Source organism: Lytechinus variegatus, chromosome 12 (assembly GCF_018143015.1).
Source record: "Lytechinus variegatus isolate NC3 chromosome 12, Lvar_3.0, whole genome shotgun sequence".
NCBI lineage: Eukaryota > Metazoa > Echinodermata > Echinoidea > Temnopleuroida > Toxopneustidae > Lytechinus > Lytechinus variegatus.
The window spans coordinates 27,516,137-27,538,264 of NC_054751.1; the positions used below are offsets into that span (position 1 = coordinate 27,516,137).

Here is a 22,128-nt window from a genome sequence, read left to right on the forward strand (position 1 = left end):
CCCCCCTTGACGAGCCACAACCCATGCAAAGGACGTATCCCTGCCCCCCCCCCTGACGAGATTGAAAGACCTTTTTGCCCCCCTGACGAGCTTGAAGACCTTTATATTGCCCCACTGACAAGCTTGAAGACCTTTTTTTTTTTACTTGTCAAATTTTTTGGCGGACGTTTTTGCCCCCCCCCCCGAGGAAAATCCTAGGTACGCCACTGGCGACTGGTGATCCTTTCATGTGGAAAATGGATATTTATTGGCGATGGTTTAAGAGCGTAAGAAAGGTTCACCAGTCGCTCTTAACTTACAAACAGCTTTATGAAATGGCCCCCAGGATTCCACCTTACGAAGGGAGTGTTTCATAAAGTTGTTAAGAGTGACTTTAAGAATGACTGGTGATCCTTTCTTGTGGATAATGATATTCACCACTTAATGTTCATTGGTGATGATTTAGCACATAAGAAAGGATCACCAGTCATTCTTTTAGTTGCTCTTAAATTACAAACAGCTTTATGAATCACCCCAAGACTTGTGATAGATTCAACTCAAACTCCAATTGCGATTGATCTCAATTTGTGCCGTTAAGAGATAGTAATTCTAGCTTTATCGCAATTTGAGTTTGATAAAAAAAAAATCTATAGCAACTTTTTGTAAGACAGAGTCCAGGTAGGTGATTCATAAAGCCGTTCACAAGTTAAGAACAACTGGCGATCGTTTCTCAGGCGCAAAATAACCACCAATGAAAATTTAATGGTGAATATCATTTACCACAAGAAAGGATCACCTGTCGTACGTAAAATCACTCTTAACTTACAAACAGCTTTATGAAATGCCCCCCCCCCCTCTTATCAAAAGATAGCTTGGCATGTGCATATCCTTCAGTGAGCCAACCAATGAGCCAATCAGATTCTTTTTTTTTTAATTTGTAATTGATCATAACTCTTTTTGTTACAGGACTCTGTTCATATTGCAATATCAAATAATTGGAAGTTACTTGAAAGGAAGATTTAGATCATTGTTTTGGGGGTTTTTTTTCATTGTTTTCTTTGTAATCTGCATAATTCTGTGTTATGGGTCCCTGTTCATACTATAACATTAAAATAATTGGAAGTGGTGTGAAAGGAACATTAAATAAAATCACCCTATTTTACAGGGCCCTGTTCTTATTGCAACATTATTAGAAGTGACTGAAATTAATATTTTGAATTAGTGAAAAGGGTATCAAATGTATGTTCATAAAATTTTTATTCATACTTTTTATCATACAAAATTTTATCACATAAATAAGAAATTGTTTGCTGGAAAAATTTCTTTTTCAAACCATATAAAACACAGGGAGCAGATTGATTTAAATATAAAGTGTGTCACATTATGTAAAACACACACCTATAAATCAGAATTCTGTAAGTTCAGGGAGTGGATTGATTTAGATTTTAAGTGTGTGACATAATGTAAAACACACACCTATAAATTAGAATTCTGTATATTCACTAATTACAATTGCATATTTGTTCAAACTGTAGGGGTGGTGATTACCCAAACTGCACAAACAAATACACATATTAAGGCCTATAAATTATCATGAAATTGAAAAAGAAAAATTTGACTGATGACCTTTACTACTACATGTTTTGAGACGATTACGAGCGACATACCCACTTACTACAGGAACATAAAGTCAGAGGGTGAAATTGATGTCATAATTCATCATGTAATTATATGAAAATCATTTTTAGGAGAGGGGAGTGTTAGTCACTCTGCCCCCCTCGTTCATATACCACCAATGCACTTTCCCCTTTTCCGCCAAAGGATGCAATTTCCTCCAAACTTCAACATCAAAACACATCCAATCGATCATGATTAAATAGGGGGGGGGGGTTACAAGAAAGCATAAACAGGGAGAATGGACGGGCCATGCTACTGGCTAATCTTCTTACGTTGCATATCCTTCTAATCCGTATGCTTGTACAATAGGCCATTTCTCCACAAACATCGGGTTGAAGGGCTGACAGTGACCTGTAAAGTACAAGAGAATCAATGGCAGTGTAAGGCCACTAAGTAGCTCCATTCCCCTTCAAAATGAACCCATATATCGTTTCACTTAACGTTTCAATGCCTAGAAATGAACTCGTATATCGTTTGACTTCAGCGTTTCAATGCCTGGGAGAGGTAATATAGTGCCGAGGGCAATCATAATATTTCCACAACAGGGTTTTCCCTGATGGCTTGTCAAAAAGGGTACATGCACATGTATGAAATACAAGAATGTATGATGAAAGTTCTGAGACATTTTTTTTTTGCTTTTGCTGGGTTTATGTAATACATGTATATATTTATGATAAATAGGAATTGTTTAATTTCATAGTCAATAAAAAACCTTGATGTTGCCAACACGACCACAAATTTCTGTGGAATTTATTTCAGAAAATGTGTAAAATGTTTAAAAGTGGACATTACAATGTATACGAATATGGAAAGATTTTGGAAAGAAATGATGAACAAATTCCTTCCAGGTTGTCCTTACAAGTCGCACATATACAGTGTGTCCAAGAAAAAACAAAACCGAGATTATTAAAGCGATAATTTATCATAACTTAATCACAAATACAATAGACAAATGACCTACCATTGTAAAGCTTAGAATCTCCTCTTCCAAGTGATATTACTTAGATTAGTCCTCATTCATGCATGAGTGAGCAAAAACAATTTGAAGAAAGGATACCAAAAACTCATTTGGCGGGGGTATCTGAATTTCAAAAAGAAAGTGACATGACTACAAATTTCAATATCTGCTCTTTTATTTGATACCTTTATCACAATTAATGGTCAAGAGGTGAAAAAGTTATGTTCCCTTGAAACAACGCTTTCATTTCCATAATTTCATTCAATAAACGTGTTTTCACTGGTTTCCCACAGAAGCTTTCACATGGTTAACAAAAGACTTAATGCATGGCTGATTGTCAACAAAACGGAGTGTCGAGTGAGTTTGAACGCTAGCCTGTAAAACCTCTTCATTTTATGAAATTATTGAAAATCAAGCCATTTTTTAAATAACCAGAACTTTGTTATTTCTTAACCATTTTCTGTAATTGAGGTATCAAATTCAAGAACAGATATTGAACTTTTTAAAAGTGTGGTTTTCTTTTTGAAACCCAGATACAGCCCATCAAGTGACTTTTTGGTATCCCCTCTCCAAATTGTTTTTGCTCACTCATGCGTGAATGAGAAATAATCTATGTAATTTCAGACAAAAGAGGAGATTCTAAGCTTTACAATGGTACATGTAGGTCATTTGTCTATTGTATTTGTGATTAAGTTATGATAAATCATCGATAAATCTCGATTTCATTTTTGTGGGACTCACTGTATAATACATGGCTTCATTACTGAAATGAACCTTGGCCATGTGTCTGTAAATTACAATTTATGGCGGCTATATAACCCCATTTTTTTTTTACCTACACATATGAAGTATATAAGGAAACAAAGCCTCGTTCCAGTGCCAATACCCTGGCAGACCATTATTAGTCAAACTACCATAATAAGTGATATTCCAGACGTCCTCTGTGACCTATTAATCGTCCCTTGTTGAGAACTCAAACAGTTCCAATTCAAATCCAACATCAATTAAACTTTCCAAGATATGCCTCTAACATTTGTCTCTTATTTTCAAGAAACCAATAAAGAATCTTGAGAAAATGAATTCTTAGAAAATCACTATATAGGGAAAACAAGCAGATTTATAGTTATTTGATGAAGCTTTATATGTGAAACATTCAATAAAGTTTTCGAGCAAATTACAATCAGAGCTGCCAACCTCAACAAGAACATTTTAGTATTTTTAAAGCTCAAAATCATTATTTTGGCGAGGAAATCAGTATTTTCAAAGAAATACCATAGGACAACACATAAAACTCAAACTTGAGAAATCAGTATTTTGCGTGAAACCATCAGTATTCTCATTTTTTCAGTACTAAATACTGAAAATCCATACTACTTGGCAGCTCTGTACAATGTATTCATTTTTAGCAGGTAAACATAAAATTTACACAAGTTCCTATTTCTTAGGGGCATATTTTTTTCATATTTCTGGTAATGAAATAAAAACAAGAATTTTATATTGAGCTGGAATGCTAATTTCATCAAATGGACCTTTCCTTTTTAAAACTGAGAGGAGATGCTACATCCAATGAATCATTAATGATGTAATGAACACCTTTTATTGTTTAATTAATTTAATTTGATTTGGGTGAAAAACAGGAAATGCATGTAATTCATGCATGTTTGTTCCTATCCATGTAAAAACTGTTCAAAACACTTAACTTAAAACTTTCATGCTATGATGGTATGCATCAACAAATTTCTCACATCACAATTTACCCACACATATTATTCTCTAGGTAAAAGAGTATGAAATGCTCAGGGCCTCCTCTGACTTTCTCTAATTGCATACATCTCCTCATGTTATTCACCCATATTTCAAAAAGAACATATCCTTTATTTCAAACTTATCAATGTTCAACAATTACCCGGGGGGGGGGCCACTTCCATTGACGAGTGGATACCATGCGCAACCAAGGGGTCTCGAAAAGCACCCTAAACACGTAATTTCCATATTTTGAAAATGCACCCCTTAACAAGTATTGGCGTGTGAAAAACTACCCTTAACAAGTATTGGAAACAAAACGATACTCATGGCAAATATTCCATGAAATGAACCCCTAAACAAGTACAGGAATGTTTATTATTACTGGTCCTTCGGCTGTCGGCTTTACCTCATTTGGTTTATTACGACCCCACCTTCTATATACACCTCCCGCAAATCGGACCCTAAACACGAAGTGTTGGGGCAAAAAGGACATCCTTTATAAAACATTTTAATTTTGTTTTATCATCCCCGCAAATTTGACCCTAAACACGTAATTTTTCTAGCGAAATAGATACCCTTTTTTCATTATTTTTGTGTTTTTGACACCCTTATCACGTTACGTACGTAACGTGCCCTATCGTGAAAAAGACATCCTTTTTACATGTTTTTTTTTGTCGCGCGTGGTATCCACTCGTCAATGTAAGTGGCCCCCCCCCCGGGAGCAATTAGTAAACAAATATGATTGGTGATCGATGCAATACATGTATATACCCGAAAAGTCATCATAAAGCTGAAATATATAATTTACCAAAATGATTGATGACAGACCTATCTAATATGTGAAAGTCGGAATAAAGTTGTAAAATAAAATGTTTCCATGCAGGCAATGCCCGGGGGTCTGTAACACAAAGGTTTATAGCGATTAATCGCTATTAAATGTATTGGCCTATCACAATCATTGTTGTATGCGCATTTTGCTTGGTAGAAGCAACTGGGAACCAATCAGAATCGTTCTTCCAAATTAGCGGTTAATCGCTATCCTTCATGTTACAGGGCTCCAGATGATCAAAATCTGTGACTATACATTCATTACAGAATTATAAAGACTATGGAAAGGAAATGCAAAAATAGTGAGCACTTTATGGCTACGTATGCTGCGCCTGAGTATGAGCTTAATTTCGAGGTGGTTTTATTTCTGCTAATTTCCCAAGTAAAAAATCACTATAAAAAATTTCCACATCATTATGCCACTGCTGCATAATTAATGAAAGCAAAATCAAATTACAGTCCGACCTCTCTTATCCGGACACGTTGGGACCAGCACCAATCCGGATAAGGGATTTATCCGGATCTGGGAGACCCAATATTAAATACACGCAGCTGCGCTGCCGGCTGCCTCCCCAGGCCACCAGCGGTAGCTACACTGCACTGTTGTAGTGGGCGTACGGTAAAGACAATATTCACTGCAGAGTCAGTGCAAATTATAGGCAGTGTTTTTTATTGAAATGAAATCGATCGATGGCCAAAACTCTTGGATAATTTACCTGCTAAAAGGACTGAGGTAAACATCGAGCATACTTCCAAAGAAAGTGAATGACTCGATGAAACCAAGTTTAAAAATTAGATCATCAAGGCGGGTATCGCAGCTTCGCAATGTCAGCCATTGTTCCACTGACTGTAGGCTCAAACATGATAGATGGCGCTGTCCGTATTGAGGCCTAAAGTTATCTAGCAAGACATGTGCTGTCTTTCCCGCGAAGCAAAAAGAGAAACGTGATGAAATGTTTGCGCTGCACCCTGATTTACTGGAAATTATCATTCCTAAAGTTCTTTTGGTGATTTGGGTGAGATATTTTCATGAAAAATATGTTTGGTGTAGGGTGACTATGTTGGGAAATATATGTAACCAGAGTGGGTTTATGTATAGGATTGAGTTTAGATTGAAATCTCATTTCATCACGTACCTGTACTAGATTAAAAAAAAAAAAAAAAAATCTCGGCAAGTGTGCGTCCGGATAATAGAGAGATCCGGATAAGGGGAGGCCGGATAAGAGAGGTCGGACTATAGTAGAAAAAAAAAACACTCATGAATATGATGACTCAATACAAAATCAAGAAAATATCTGGTGAAAATATATGGTGAAAAACTGGCTTACAGTTGCACAGTATATAAATAATTCATTTCTTTTTTATTTTACAGAGAAAGAGAAAGAAAATTTGTTGGTCTTTTTTACCTTTAGCAAAGTAAGGAACACCAACAAGAGCACAGCCTCTGACCATATCCAAGAAACTAACAATCTTGAATTCCTCGGCGGCTTCTTCCTCATCATACTGTTAAACAGACAAGATTTATGAAGATTTGTTAAGCAAGAGAATGAAAATAAATGCAGGACACCAATGTGGCAAAAAGCTAAATGTCAGTAATCTGGGGATTTCTGGAGTATTTTATACCAGCATGCCAAATCAGATTTCAAAAGCAAGATATATGAATTAATTAATTATTTAAGAAATATATGAATGAAAAATTCAATAATAATACATGAATGAATAAAGAAATTAATCAAAAAATAAATAGATGGATGGATAGATAGATAGAGATAGATACACAGACAGACAGACAGACGAACAGATAGATAGATAGATAGATAGATAGACAGATAGATAGATAGATAGATACATGTAGATAGATAGACAAACAAACAAGTAAGTAAATGAATAAATAAATGAAAAATAAATAAATAAAAATAAATAAAACAAAAATACATTAAGTCAAAACTGACCTCAGATTCTGTCATAAGATGAAACCTTAATCCAGGCCAATGTGCTACATAAGGCAGGATGTAATAGTAGTTGGTTGGATTGCAGTAAATGTGAACACTGTTCTTCTTGATCACAAACATCAGATCTATAAACAAAAATAAAGTGGGAAAATTACAATTCATGACCAATTAAAAAAATAATATGATGATGATGAATCATTTCATAATATGAGGCTGCATAAAGGCAGCCTTAATCGTAGAGCTCTAAACACATATCATCACCAGTTCCACCAAGTGTCTTAAGAGGCCAAAATGGATTTTTTTAAAATAAGAAAATTATATTTCACAAGCAAATCTTTAGCGCAAGCAGCCTTTACTCAAGGATTAAAATCCATTGCACACTATTAACTCTTCAACAAAGCCAAAAATCAAAAGCTTAAATTTTCAACAATAAAAAAATGTTTTAAACGTTTTGGGACAGTTCATGAAAATGTTGACAATACCTACATGTATGTACATTTTGGTATCTCTGATCTCAGATACACAGGTACATAGCATCAACATGAATGACTTGATTTTACTTTTCATGAAAAAATAAGAACATTGTGTGTGTCATATACTGTGATATCAATTAGAACCGTTCTCCAATGAAGAGAAATGTATCACAATATGTGAGCAATACAGGAATGTACCTCAGGGAATGGAGAATGTGCCTCGTTTGCAGACAAGCCTATATTCAATAAATGGGGACAATTATCTATACACATTATTATTTATCAAAATTAATTGCACGGGGCACATTTAGCTCATTACCCATGCACATGCAGGTAATAAATATACAGGTCAAAATTAATTAATTTCAACGCAACATGTACATACCATGTTAAAATGCAGGGGCGGATCCAGGATTTTCCAAAAGGGGGAGCACATTTTTTAAAATTTGACAAGCAAAAAAAAAGGTCCTCACTTGTGTATTAATGACATATTCCCATCAACAAGTGGAATGCCTCTGGTGGTCTCACCTGCATCACGCGATTCAATATAGAAGCAGTGCTGATTTTGAAAACTATTATAACTCGCACAAGATGTTCAGTGATACTTGGTTACTCTTATTTCCACGTTTTATGAACTAGACCAATACACTTACAGAGATATGATGGTAATTCAACAAATACCCCCAACATATTGGCCAAAGTTCAATGACCTTACATGACCTTAGACATTGATCATGTGACCTGAAACTCGCACAGGATGTTCAGTGATAGTTGATTACTCTTATGTCCAAGTTTCACAAGTCAGATCCATCAACTTTCAAAGTTATGATGGTAATTCAACAGATACCCCCATTATGGCCAAAGATCATTGACCTTTGACCTTGGTCATGTGACCTAAATGTGCACAGGATGTTCAGTGATACTTGATTACTCTTATGTCCAAGTTTTATGAACTAGACCAACACACTTTCAAAGTTATGATGGTAATTCAACAGATACCCCCAATTCGGCCAAAGTTCATTGACCCCAATACGTCAAACTTCCCTTTGAAACAATACCGCAGTTCGCAATCCGAACTGCGGTGTTGTTCCCCATTTTCCATTTGGATCTCCTAAAACTAATTTCCAAGCCGTTATCAACCGCGTTTGGCCAAGTAATCCAAGGGTAATCCCCACTGTCTCAATTTCACACCCACAGGCCAGTATATGAGCGTTGAGCAAAGGATGAAAAGATAAACAACAGCTGCGCTATTACGTAAGACTTCTCTGCCTGTAGTAGGGCCTTCGGAATGAAATTATTGTATTCCATATTTAATCACGTATTCAAAGGCATATTGTATTCAGTAACCCAATGTTAGTCCATTTTCAATTTCGAACGAAGAAAATCGACCTCGGAATAAGGAAAGTAATCGAATAAAAATGACGGCATGCTTACTGGGACCGCACTCAGCGCTGCGCATGCATCCCATCGTGTGTGGCCCCCTGCTGTGACTGTATGCCAGGTTGTTTTATCTTCGGACCAACGTCAAGAAACAGGTGTTTTGATACTTAAATTGCTTTCTTGAGGCAGTTACGGCTGGAGAAGAGAATTGATGAGAAGGGGAACTGGGGTATAGTGTTCTCACATGGAAGTTTTTCGTCATGCTAAATGACCTTTGACCTTGGTCATGTGACGTGAAACTCATGCAGGATGTTCAGTGATACTTGATTAACCTTTTGTATAAATTTCATGAACTAGGTCCATATATTCTCTAAGTCGCCACCGCCGTAGGAAAAGCGGCGCCTGTAGTCTCACTCTGCTATGCAGGTGAGACAAAAATATATGCTGTGGCTTTCGAATGGGGGGGGAACACTTGTGCATTTGTGCAAAAACTGCATATTTCAATTACAAATTTTGAATTTGGCTCTCAAAGGATCCATTACTATGTAAAATGTACTCTCGAGGAAAACAATAAAATCTTGACTATCAGAGAGTTTGTTCAGCAGACACTTTCTTTCAAATCAAGTGGAAATTGCCAGGGGCATACATAAGCAAACTACAAGAAATTCTAAATTCCTTGAACAAAAGATTGCATTGAAAGTATACATGAAATATCATTTTATGAGTGCACTCAACTCTAATTTCTACAAAAATTGGAGACATATTACAGTGTATTCAAGAGTTTAGCACCTAATGCAATCTGCAGAGTGGAAATAAGCACTTAAAGCTAAATGACAGTAGTTGCAGTAAACCACTGATTTCGTGAGAAAGACTTTAAAACCAAGGTTAAGTGTTACTATATAATCGTTGATCTAGATATGGTACAGTTACATAAACTGAACTTGGTAAAATCATAAAATATAAGCTGAAAAACAATCGCACTGAAGTTCGCCAACACAGATAGGCACACGTGGGACAGTGTATATTATATTGCTGGAATAAAGACCAGACCGAAGTGCCCGAATCAGCGCTCATTTTGCTTATTTCTCAGCAATTTCTTTCAGAATCCTTCGGCACATATTTTTTTATTCATATAAACAGACACTGGGGTGGTCATTATATTGGATTCTGTAAAAAGTCATTTTGAGATTGTTACCACAACTGGAATTTATCTTTACGAAATTACTTTTACTCTCATTTCATAACCATGTGGAAATGGAATTGTTTCACAAAGAAAAATTAATGAATTTTTTTTTATACTATCCAAAGCATTCAACAAAGTTTAATCAACCCTATACGAGAGTCATTTTACAATAAATCCTCTTTCAAGTACACTTCATTCGAAAAGCATGCCAAGTCAATAAAACAGTCAATGCTTTCAGCTAAGTATTAATTTATTAGACAAACTTTTGATCTTGTAATCAAAAGGGCTTGCTTTGTTTTTGAAAGCACGATAGAGAGAATTTTAGCAGTTCCAGCACAAATCTGTTAAAACCTCCTTTCATTGTATTCAACTTCTTCATCTTTCAGATGAAAAAAAAATCCAACTAATTAGAATCAATTCCAAACACATGTACATGTATTGTATTCATACATTCAGTAGAACATAAGTCATCGATCCTTGAATTTTTACATGCAATGTAAATGTATGTACAATGTGAGAGTCATAGAGATGATTGATTCCCGCTATTTAGGGCACAATATTGGGTTTAATATTATGTTATGATACTGATAACGTGCTTCATCAATCATACTTGACATATTGATTTGAATTGCAGGGAGTGTTTCCACATGATCTGAAAGCGTATATTCAAGAAATTATAATAAAAGCTCATTTTGAACACTTTCCCTAAATCAACAATGGCACTTCTAGATGTTAAAAGTAGAGTGTGTACACCGTCAAGTTTATAATACGATTTTTAAAAAGGAAGCAACAGTATAGTGAAATCATCACAACCCTAATTTTCATCTATGATGCAATGTGATGCATTTTAAATGTTTTGAGAAATGAAGCAAACACTTTCAAGAATGTTAATATAAACTTTGGCATGCGAATTCGATGTGAATTTCAACAAATACTTTTTGGGCGATTCCACAGTAATTCGCATTACACTTTTACATATCGATTCTAATACTTGGTGCTGTCAGATTTTAAAGGGGGGGAGTCTTTCTCTCAAGTTTATATTGCCAATTTATCTTGACATATACACTGTTTAAAACAATACATACACAAAGTTTGTATGCTGTACATTATGGACATACATGTAGGCGGCAGAAGCAGGGGGGGGCTTGTCAATTTTGTTTCCTACGTCCCCCCCTAAATTCACGTGGACCCCCGCTAAAATGTTTGTGGTCCCCCCCTAAAATTTAGGTTGATGACCTTTTTTTATTTTTTTTGCTCGTCAAATTTTTCACCTGTGTCCATCCCAAAATTTCTGGTGGACCCCCCCGGAAAATTTTTTGGCTTCCGCCGCCAATGATTATGGATGCCATGACGTCGCAAAAATCAGTCAGTCGCATTTTTACATGTACATGTACACAAAAAGGACATGGCAAAAAGTGACTGATTACTTTTTAATAGTTCTTTCAAATCAAAGCACATTTACCAATTTCCATATGTGCAAAACATGACTTACATATAGAAGTTTCAAATAAGACATTTAAATTTGGGAAGCAACTCCAAGTTTCTTTCTTAGATCGGTCACATCACATAATAGTCCGGCACCACAAATTTGACATTCTATATCCCTTCCCGGAACTTATATTTGAAAATTTTCTTTCATATGATGTAAAGTGATGCCCTTCAGCTTATCCAAAAGAAAATTTTACAAAACAAACAATAGTTTTCAGATAAATTGAAATTAAGTAAAAAAAATATATATATATGTAGTCACATGTATATATTTTTAAATGGTTCAGATTCTCCTATAAGGAGGAGCGTAAGAAAAACTTTTTGTGGCTAATTATGTTGCCCTTTTGTATTTATGAAATTCCATATGATTTTAGATAGAAAATTTTGATCCACATTTGAAATAGAGCCAATATAAATTTTTGGAAAATGTCCACTTCTGCTTGGAGGTGCCATGAGCCTAATAATAAACAGGAAGGTTAAAGACATTCATTCTACCCAACCCATTCATTATTTTTTCATTTTGATATTGCTGATTGACAAAAGTGTATGAATATGATTGAAAATCTAACACTGATTCTAGAAATAATAACTACTGAATTCCCTTTGCCCAAATTAGTAAGATACAGTATATCAATGACTTAAGAACTATTTTTGACTGGTGGAAGAATGAGGGCTATTTTACTGTTTCAGTTGATAATTTGATCCTGTCATAGTCATCTTCATAAATGGCAAATTATTTTAAAAATGAGCTGGCCACAATACCCTTTTCTAGTCAGATATGTCAGATACTAGATACATATCCTATCCAATGGTAGTAAACATTCAACCCTCTAATTTCACGTTCATTTCTACTGATATTTTTAAAAGTGCTATTTTAAAACACAAGTCCTGTATGGGGAATGTTTTACGTGCGTGGCACCTTAATTCCACCATACCATATTCAACTCAACTCCTTTTAGGAGGGCTTGGCCTTTTAATGAATTTATTAAGAAGCCCTCTCTTTTTTCCAATTTATTTGAACAGTGGACTCAAACTACAGCAACCAACATGAAGTAAACATCCTGTGACGAATTCAGGCATGCATTTATCATTGGTCCTTTTTCTCAAAATACATTTACATAATGAAATAAATTAAGCATAATTTACTGTAATTCATAAAATCTAAAATTTACGATTCAATATAAAGGTCCAATGTAATGATGGCATTTGCTTCAAATTTTCATCCCAAATGTTCTTAAAGATCTATGAAAGCCGCTAAAATGATAGCAAGAACTATTGTCTCATGGATTAGAATTTCTACAGTTTACAAACTTATAAATCACACATCAAATATAGATCTTGGGTCAACTGACAAAATATTTCCATTAACTAGCCAGTCATCAGAAAATACTAATGACTGGTCGTTAACACTTTCTAATGACTAATCATCATACCCTGGGGGAATTTTAATGTCTAGTCACCTGTCCAGCCTCAATCTTTGGTTATGACCTGTATTTTATGGGCTGATGCTTAACATGCTCTAATTCTGATGAGATTATACATGCAAGTAGATCATCGCCTTACTTACAAAAGGGTCTATCCATCATAAAACTCTCAAATAGCATCAATCAATGCCTTGAAACAAATCACTGCTTGAAACAAATATTGAAACCCAGATGAAATAACAGTATAAGTTTACATCAGAAAATGCTAATGACTGGTCGTTAGCACTTTCTAATGACCGGTCATCACACAAGGGAATAATAAAATCAATTGACCACTCTCTCTAAGTCCTTTGATTACAGTATAATGTAGGCATAGTTGTAGTTAGTCTAGATCTGGATGGTAGTAGTAATTTGTTTTGGAAAACCCTACACTCACTCACTTATATGATGGGGTGTCCAAACTTCGCGCACTTTTCAAAAATTTTCATCAGGCTTAATTTTTTTCACAAAATATTCAATTTCTACAAAACCAATTCCAGAAATAGTTACCACAATGACGGCAAGGTCCTAAACTATAAAATCATGGATGAAAATGTAAAGTAGGTCAAGGGTTTCGCCGGTATCGCAATCTCAAAATGCGGCTGTGCTGGAAAACTGTTCAGAAAAAGTGTGACCTAACTTCGTGCACCAAAGCTTTTGTGGAGATTTAAACAAAAACTCAAGCTCAAAAAGTAAAAAAGTCATAACAGATTGATGACAAAATGCTATAGAATCAGTTAGTACAACATTTAACTCACATTTTTGATGATTTCTGCTTGCAAAATGGTGATATCGTGATGCTTGTTGATTTCTTCAAAACGGGCGCTAGTGGTGACAAATTTGCTGATCTTTTGCCAATATTTTCATGAATACTGACCTCATCCGAAAGAAACTTTCACCGAAGGGTAACTTTAGGTCGCTTTTCACGTTGATGATGTCAGATTTTAAAGATATTGGCTAGTTTTTTAGATAATGACTATCCGCGAAGTATGGACATGTGCAAAGTTTGGACTCACTGCCATATATGTACATAATAGTCATATTCTCTTTTCAACTTCTCCTACTAGTAGGAGAATAATTCAACTGCAAGATTTCTACCTTATTTTTTTCTATAATATTGTTACCATGGCGACTGCATTTCCAACACATATGAAAAATGTGTTTTGCAAATCTTGCCTCCAACACCATTATGTTTGCAAAATTTTGTGAGAATTGGTTAAAACTGAGGAAGTACATGTACTTTGATCCGCAAGATTTGCAATGACCAAATTGCCTAACTGACCAACTGCCCGATCATACACTGATTCCTAACCCCTTCAAACTTTGTTTGGCGGGGGTATGAAAATATAGCCCAACACAAAAAACAAGATTTCATTCACTACTACTACAGAAAACTGAAAACAACGTAAAATAAGGTGGATAAATTCTAAATGTGAGCACCTCAGCCCAATTCAATGAAGATCAGAGTCTGAATCTAAAGAATTCTTTATTACAAATTCTACATCTAAATTAGATATGAACAGATTATTTGTGATAGCATTCTTTTTTTATAATTACATGAATGATGATGCTAATGATATTACGATGGTGACAATGATTATGATGACTATGATGGTGACAATGATGATGATATGATGAAGATGATGAAGATAATGATGATGATGGTAATGATGATGGTAATGATGATGATGATGACTATGATGAGGATGATGATGAGGATGGTGAATTGTTGATTATGACAACAATGATGATAGTGATAACAATGTTGATGATAATCATGATGATATGACAATAACAATGATGATTATCATGATTTTAATTATTATGATAGTACATGGATATGACCAAGGTTTGAACCCTTGTTATCACATGACAGATCTTTTATAACAATTTTTTACCAATATCCAGAACTACAGACAAAACATACATACTTGAAGCAAATATAAAAAAAAATGATTAGAAATGATGAATCACGCCTCTGTGTGAACACCTCCGATGGTGGTAAGTACTCAAGCTTGGCGTAATGATTATCTCAGGTTGTGGCATGTTTCTTTCTCTAATTGTGGATGGGTCCCCGGAGAAATCAGAAGCCAACCCCAAGAGTGCATCAGCCTCTACAATCGCCCCGCAGACCATGAGTTATTTTACAGGTGAAGGACCTCATCCACACCCTCGCTCTAGTTGGACTGTCCTTCTCCCATTTGGCACAGCGAAATGAGACCATCAACACGGCCAATTTATCTCCCCGATTTCTGAGCATAATGAGGCATCTTCTCTCTTTTATATCGGCTCCATATTTCAATCTCTACATGCAGTACCCATTTCACATTCAAGAACAGGATTTTGGTGGTCCAAATTTCATTTTGGCTGACCAAAAATCTACTCACCCTGAATAACAAAAGACATTTCTGCGGAATCCCCCTAAAATTTTCAGTCTAGTAATGCTTTTTGACGTGCAGCCACGGCAAAAAAATTACAAGGGCTCGGGTGATTTCGCCTCTGATATGCTCAAAAGTGGTAATGGAAAATCCCAATTCCCAGCAATGTTAAAGCTCATCAAATGTTACAGATATTGGCATTACATGAAAGTTGTGAAAAGAAGCTCCACAAAAAATTTAAACAATAGTATTATGTATTTTTTTTGCTGCATGCAGCTGTTTTCTTAAATAAGAAGTCAGTTGAAATACCTGTACAGGTAACAATACTTACATTAAACCACACCTCTGTTTAATAAGCAACATATTTCATCAACAATTCCACATTTACATTATTTTGTATCATGATTTATATTATTTTGTATTATGTTTTGAATGGAAATGAAATAAAGAATTGAATTAAATATAAAATGGACAACAATTAAGCTTTCAAAGCTTATCATGAAAAATGCCAAAATATCATGTGTTTTTATACTTTAACTTTGAGGATTTTGGGGGGGGGGTGTTTCAATCAACTTGATCTGAGGTACGTGTACATGTAGGAGTTCCTCCAATCCCTTTAGCATCAACAGAGACAATCCTTGGTTTGACTGCGCTTAATGGATACCCTCCAATCATTTCACGTGTGAAATCACTAGACTGTAATATTAGACATCTATATACATGATTACATCAAGGATCCCAACTATGAAGTAAAATAGAATTCTGATTTTTTTTTTCATTAAAGGGGAATGGAACCTTTGGAATAAGTAGGCTTGTGTCGAAACAGAAAAATCGAAGATTAAGAACAAAGAAAATTTGAGAAAAATCTGACAAATAATGAGAAAGCTATGCATTTCAATATTTCAATCACTAATGCTATGGAGATCCTCCCATGGGCAATGCGACAAGGTTGTGTGATGTCACGTGTGAACAACTTTCCCTTTGATGGATTATAAATTACCCTCAAAATGTCTCTTTCTGCTTTTTCTCATGGTGATACAAACTCTTTATCCATGATGTGTTCTTTAAAAATCTGTATTACATGCCCTCCTAGAGAAAGAACACATGGTCTACTGATAGATGTGATAAAAGAGGTAATTTTAAAGTGAAATATGTACTAAAGTAATGGGGAGAGTTGTTTACAAGTGACATCACACATCTTTGTCGCATTGCCAATTTGAGGATCTCCATAGCATTAGTGATCGCAATATTCAAATGCTCATAACTTTCTCATTATTTGTCCGATTTTTCTCAAACTTTGGTTGATCTGTTTCTTTGATTTTTCTGTTTTCACACAAGCTATCTTGTTCCAAAGGTTTCATTCTCCTTTAAGCTCCCATTTAAAATGAACATAAATTTCACATGATTTGCCATCATCTATCAAGCATTTGATGTGTGAAACTAAACTGAATTGTAACAGGGCACATATCAGAGTGATAGATGATGTGATGGGGCCCAAATGCATAAAGTATTAACAACAATTTTTTTTTCATCAGCATTCACTTCACATATTTTTTCAATCATTACAACAATTTTGATTGATTTTTATAATTTTCAGCCATCAAACCTTGCCCAAGCACAGCCTGCACTTCAAAATGACTGGAAATTAGACTACCCTAATAGTCTTGGATTGGCGTTAAAATTCATATCTGAATGGTACGCGCCTTAAAACCCAAGATAACAACAATGATCATGACCCAGCTGTGTGTATTTGCTAGGATTCTTAACTGTTTTACATGTAGGTGTGCATACAGCACATTTTTAGTTATCCAACTTCCAAATAGATAGTGTTTTGATATGTAGCAGAAATTAAGAAATAAGAGAATGTGGAAAGCAACCAGGCGAACTGACTTGAGTGAATTCTTAGGCCTATGGTACATAGATATGTAATATAATTTGATTGCCTGTTAAACATGAGGATTTCAATTCATGGTAAGTTGATGCAATATAATCAACTTCAGTTCAGACGAAAATCCTATTCCAACCGTTACTCATACATCTCCATGTAGTGTAAATCCATCGTCTGAACACCACATTGAGACAAAGGCCCAACTAGCGGTTCAGGATAGGTCATTCACTGATGCTATCAGGCTGTCATTAGAGGGCAAGTATCAGCCAAGCATGTTGAGAAATTATTACTTGTACATGTAGCAAGGTTAAGGACGGCAGAGATGGAGATATATCATGTACGAGTACGATTGAAAGATGATTAAATGGTGTGTGCATTCCATATGGTATTGATGGAGGTGGTTGATCCCAAGGTCTGGTATTAGAATCAATGGAACAGATCAAATGCTATTAGACTGGGCACTCTTGGAACCCACCCCACCCTATTTGAACCAATCGAGGCATTAAAGACAAAACATTACTGCCCTGGCTACCCCCCCCCCCAATTACTGGAACCCATGGATAAAAAACACATTAGGCCTATGCAAAGTGATCTTGGATAGCCCCTCCTGCTGTTTGATGAAGGCATATATGAACTTCACTGTACATCACTACCATGGATTCCCCGCCCCCCTGGACCCCCTCCTTTACAGATATCAATGGACCATCAGTCAAAATCAATAGGTGATCTTGTATCCCCCGGTATCATTTGAACCAAAGGATAGAAATATCTAATACCCCTTTCATAAACCCAATTATGTGGCTAATAGCAGCATAATTTGGTCGTAAAATTGGAGGAGGACAAGAGTTATCCGCATTATTTTGATGCTGCTATTATCCGCATAATAGCAGCATCGGGACAAGATTTTGAGTTTATGAACGCATTTCCAAATAATGCGGATAATTGCCATGGTGCGGTCACAAGGTCACCCTTTTCCAACACAACCGCATCGGAGGGGGCGTGTCCAGTTGTCATGGCGATTATCCGCCTTTTTCAGGACGGGCGCTCGTAAAAATAATGCGGCTTATTTTCGGAGTTTATGAACGCAATTTTTATTGAATTATCCGCATTACTCTTAGGCGGCTAATTGGAGGATAGGTTTATGAAAGGGGTATACATGTATAAAGTGCGTAACAAACTACAGCCTACATCACTGTGCAGGCTACCACTGCCTCCCCCCCTTATTGGCATCAAGTTTCAATTACATGATATCAATTCCATATCCAAACAAAGGATCACAATCAACGACGTTTTTTAACAAATGACCAAACAAAGAGTTACATTGATATAAAAGGAACACTTTTTTACAATAATAAACAAAATACCAAATGAGACTGATCCTAAACAATCTTGAACCCCCCCTCCCTATTACAGTATTTGAAAACAATTGAGACATAACACACTATAGCCCCCATCAGTCATCACGGAGCTAGATACCACACACCTGTCACTCTAACAACTATTGTTTAAAAAAGTTTAAAAAGTTTGAACAACTTGTTGTTAGAGAGACAGGCTTAATCAATGAGTCATTTTTTTTCACCGTGTGGTGGTAGATCACAATTCATCAGGCCTGCTTACTGAGATCCTTCAAAAGAAAAGAAATGACAACATTTTTCCGATATGAGTGACCTGTTAATCTCATTTTCTGCTTTTACCATTTATACCGTAAGTAACGGTGTATTAACCGCACCTTTTTCTTGGCGGGATAGAAGCAAAAGTCGGGGGTGCGGTTTATACACGGTGATGGGTTTGAGCCAGCCCGCCGTAACCCCTTCCGTACATGTACGATGTCTGCCAGTTCACAACACATCGAGTGGCCGGGCGTAGCCGCCCAGGCACTGTCGTTTAGAGGGGTATGAGCCGCGGGTAATGGGAAGCGATTATTACGATCTTAATTAAATATTGTCCAAAACAAACGCAGTCAAAATACATATTTTTTAGTAGTGAAGTTCCCTAGCTAAGTTAAAAGAGACGCCAAGCATACTCGGTAATATTTTGGCACCGCTGAGCGAGAGTTGAGTGAGCTTAGAGATTGCGTTGTAATATGGTTATAGTGCGACTTAAGCTGGTGCTATTCAAAGTTCTGTTTCGCGCCAGCTTGTTTTTTTCCTTCCTGTTTGCTTTTCATAAGATACCATGTAAACCACGCACGAGAGAGACGGCACGAAGCCATAAAAATAACTGGAAAAAAATGTCAATTCCTTTGTTTCTTGAACCTTCCTGTAATCCTGTATCCAAAATTAATGCTAAGACATCAAATTTCTGAAAGTGATTGTGAGGTTGTGATGCAAGAAATGTGAATGTTTCTTCCTCCTACGCTGGGAAAGACACAGATAATAATTTTATAAGATGAACTGGCATGACTGCTACTGTATCGTAGTTTGCAATGTAATGGCAGTACTGTGTGTGTGTACGTGTACACTGTGACTGTGAGGTGAGTGTTAAGTGGCCAATATTGTCGGGACCGTTCTTTCTTTCTAACATTTGTAGATGAATTGATCAAGAACAGCAGATTTCCGCATACCGGTAATCTCTTTGGATACTTTGAAATCTTAAACTTAGTTTTTGTTACTTCGTACCTCAAATATGCATGTAAATGTGATAAGAATTTTTTTTTTTAGTCCAAAGTTGGGGGTGCAGTTAATACACGGGTGCGGTTAATACACCGTTACTTACGGTAATTTTGGGATTTACAAAGTAACTTGTGTTTGTAAGGATCTTTCACACCAAGCCCATCATGGAAAATACCCCACTGGGTATTCTCTCATGGGTAGTACCATACAAACAGTTCTGATTGATCCGATCAATCGTAACTATGGAAAGCCAGCCACGTCAACATCTAAAATACATGTTTGTTCAAAATATTTTTTCATGAATGACCCTAATTCATATATTCACTGTTTTAGTGATAATTCAGTATGCTCCCCTTTGTTTTCAAAGGACAATGAGCAAATTTCCTAGAGCAAAAATTATGACAATGATGGATTTCCATAAACTTGAGTTTGATCCAATCAATTATAACTCTTTATAAGATGGGGCAGGGGTCATTTCATGAAACTGTTCATTTTAAAGCACAACTGGGCCCTGTCTTACAAAGAGTTGATTCAATCAATCTCATCTGTATGGAAATCCATAATTGTCATAATTTTTCCTTCCCCAAATTTGCACAATAATAAATACATGAGGACGACAATGATGAATATATATGTACACACTAACAATACATTTTGAATGAATACCAATTTATACATGTACATGTATATTGGCTGGCTTTCCATAGCTGTGGTTGATTGGATCAATCGCAACTCTTTAAAAGACAGGGCCCTGGTGGTCTGTTCTGGGGTGCGAAATGAGATTCACGACGATATTAAGCTGAGGGTGAAATCAACCTTCGTAGTAGACAAAAATTGTTGTAAAAACGCACAGGTCTGAATGTAGTTTACAAATACTCAAAATTTGATCCAGAAAACAGAAAAATGTTGGTACTTTATTACAAAAACATCAATTGTGTATGAAAAGTCATGCATAAACTAGAGTGTAACTTTATGAAACACCACTTGGGTACATATAGATGAAACCAAAATACTTGTAAAAGGTAGGCCTATACATGAAGGTACTACTGTACATATGAAGATTATACTGGGGAGGGGGGGTCACAAAGATTTAAGCATGACGCACTTTAATAGCGACACGGACATCATATACCACCCGCAATGTTATTGATCAATACGCAATAGTGCGCATCCTCTTGGCATGATGTGACCAATGCGGTCATGTATTTTATACCACACAAAACTAGGCATTTAAGCAGATTGCGACTCTAAGTCATACTTAAATCTTTTTGAAAAACACCTCTGCTCTTATAAATAATCATTGGCTATCTATAGGGTGCCATAGAACAGTAAAGGGATTTTTCTTATCATAGTGTCATGTAGAGTAGACAAATATCTATTCATATTCTATCAAGGTTTCTTGGATTTCTTGTTTCTCATCTGAACCTGTTGTTTAATGTACATGTCTGCCCAGGGTTATATTCAGAAAATGAACCCTAGACAATTTCTCAATAAACACAGAACAACGCTTCAAAATTCGATTGGAATAAGGCCGTGTTTATGCTTCCACTTTTCAGGCCACAATCAGCGTTTCTAAACGTTATTAGTCCAAAACACGGTTGCGTCCATGCTTACTTTCATTTAAACGCTGTTTCAAAACGCCGATCGTAAACACGCAAAAAGGTGTGTTTGTAAACGTCGTTTGACCAGAATTAGGCTTTCTGGGGAAGTACATAAACAGAACCACGATTGAAAACGTGTTTAAATGACGTCATTTCGTACATGCTTCCGGTGAGATGAAAATCCGCGGGCAAATACAGTCGCATTGCTCCATGTTATCTCCACATAACAACACTCGGAAAAAAAACTTTCAAAAAAAGGCGCGCCCAATTTGACCTCGCTTTCCTGCGAAGCCAGCTGGAGATCGTGATTTTGCCTCTGAAAAGTAAGCATAAACAGCACTCCCAGAACCACGTTTACGATCGGCGTTTTGAATCGACGTTTGAAAACGCTGATTCTGTCCTTGCAATGGAAGCATAAACACACCCTTAGTTAAACCATTTGTACAGTATGTGTAAAGTGAGAAAATATTGGCTGTTAAACTTACCATCAATTGTTTCCTCTGCGAAACCAGAACTACAAGA

At 36.1% G+C, this 22,128-nt stretch overlaps 1 protein-coding gene across 1 annotated transcript in view; it reads right to left on the minus strand.

Annotated features, from left to right (window-relative positions):
- Positions 1 to 22,128, minus strand: part of LOC121425069 (uncharacterized protein C20orf194-like) — a 73,741-nt gene that overhangs the window by 37,568 nt on the left and 14,045 nt on the right. The window contains exons 4-7 of the mRNA XM_041621029.1: positions 22,092 to 22,120; positions 7,141 to 7,265; positions 6,595 to 6,691; positions 1,929 to 2,007 (exon numbers count right to left, since the gene is read on the minus strand). Coding sequence (XP_041476963.1) covers positions 1,929 to 2,007; positions 6,595 to 6,691; positions 7,141 to 7,265; positions 22,092 to 22,120 — 330 coding nt within the window. The remainder of the gene's footprint in view (positions 1 to 1,928; positions 2,008 to 6,594; positions 6,692 to 7,140; positions 7,266 to 22,091; positions 22,121 to 22,128) is intronic.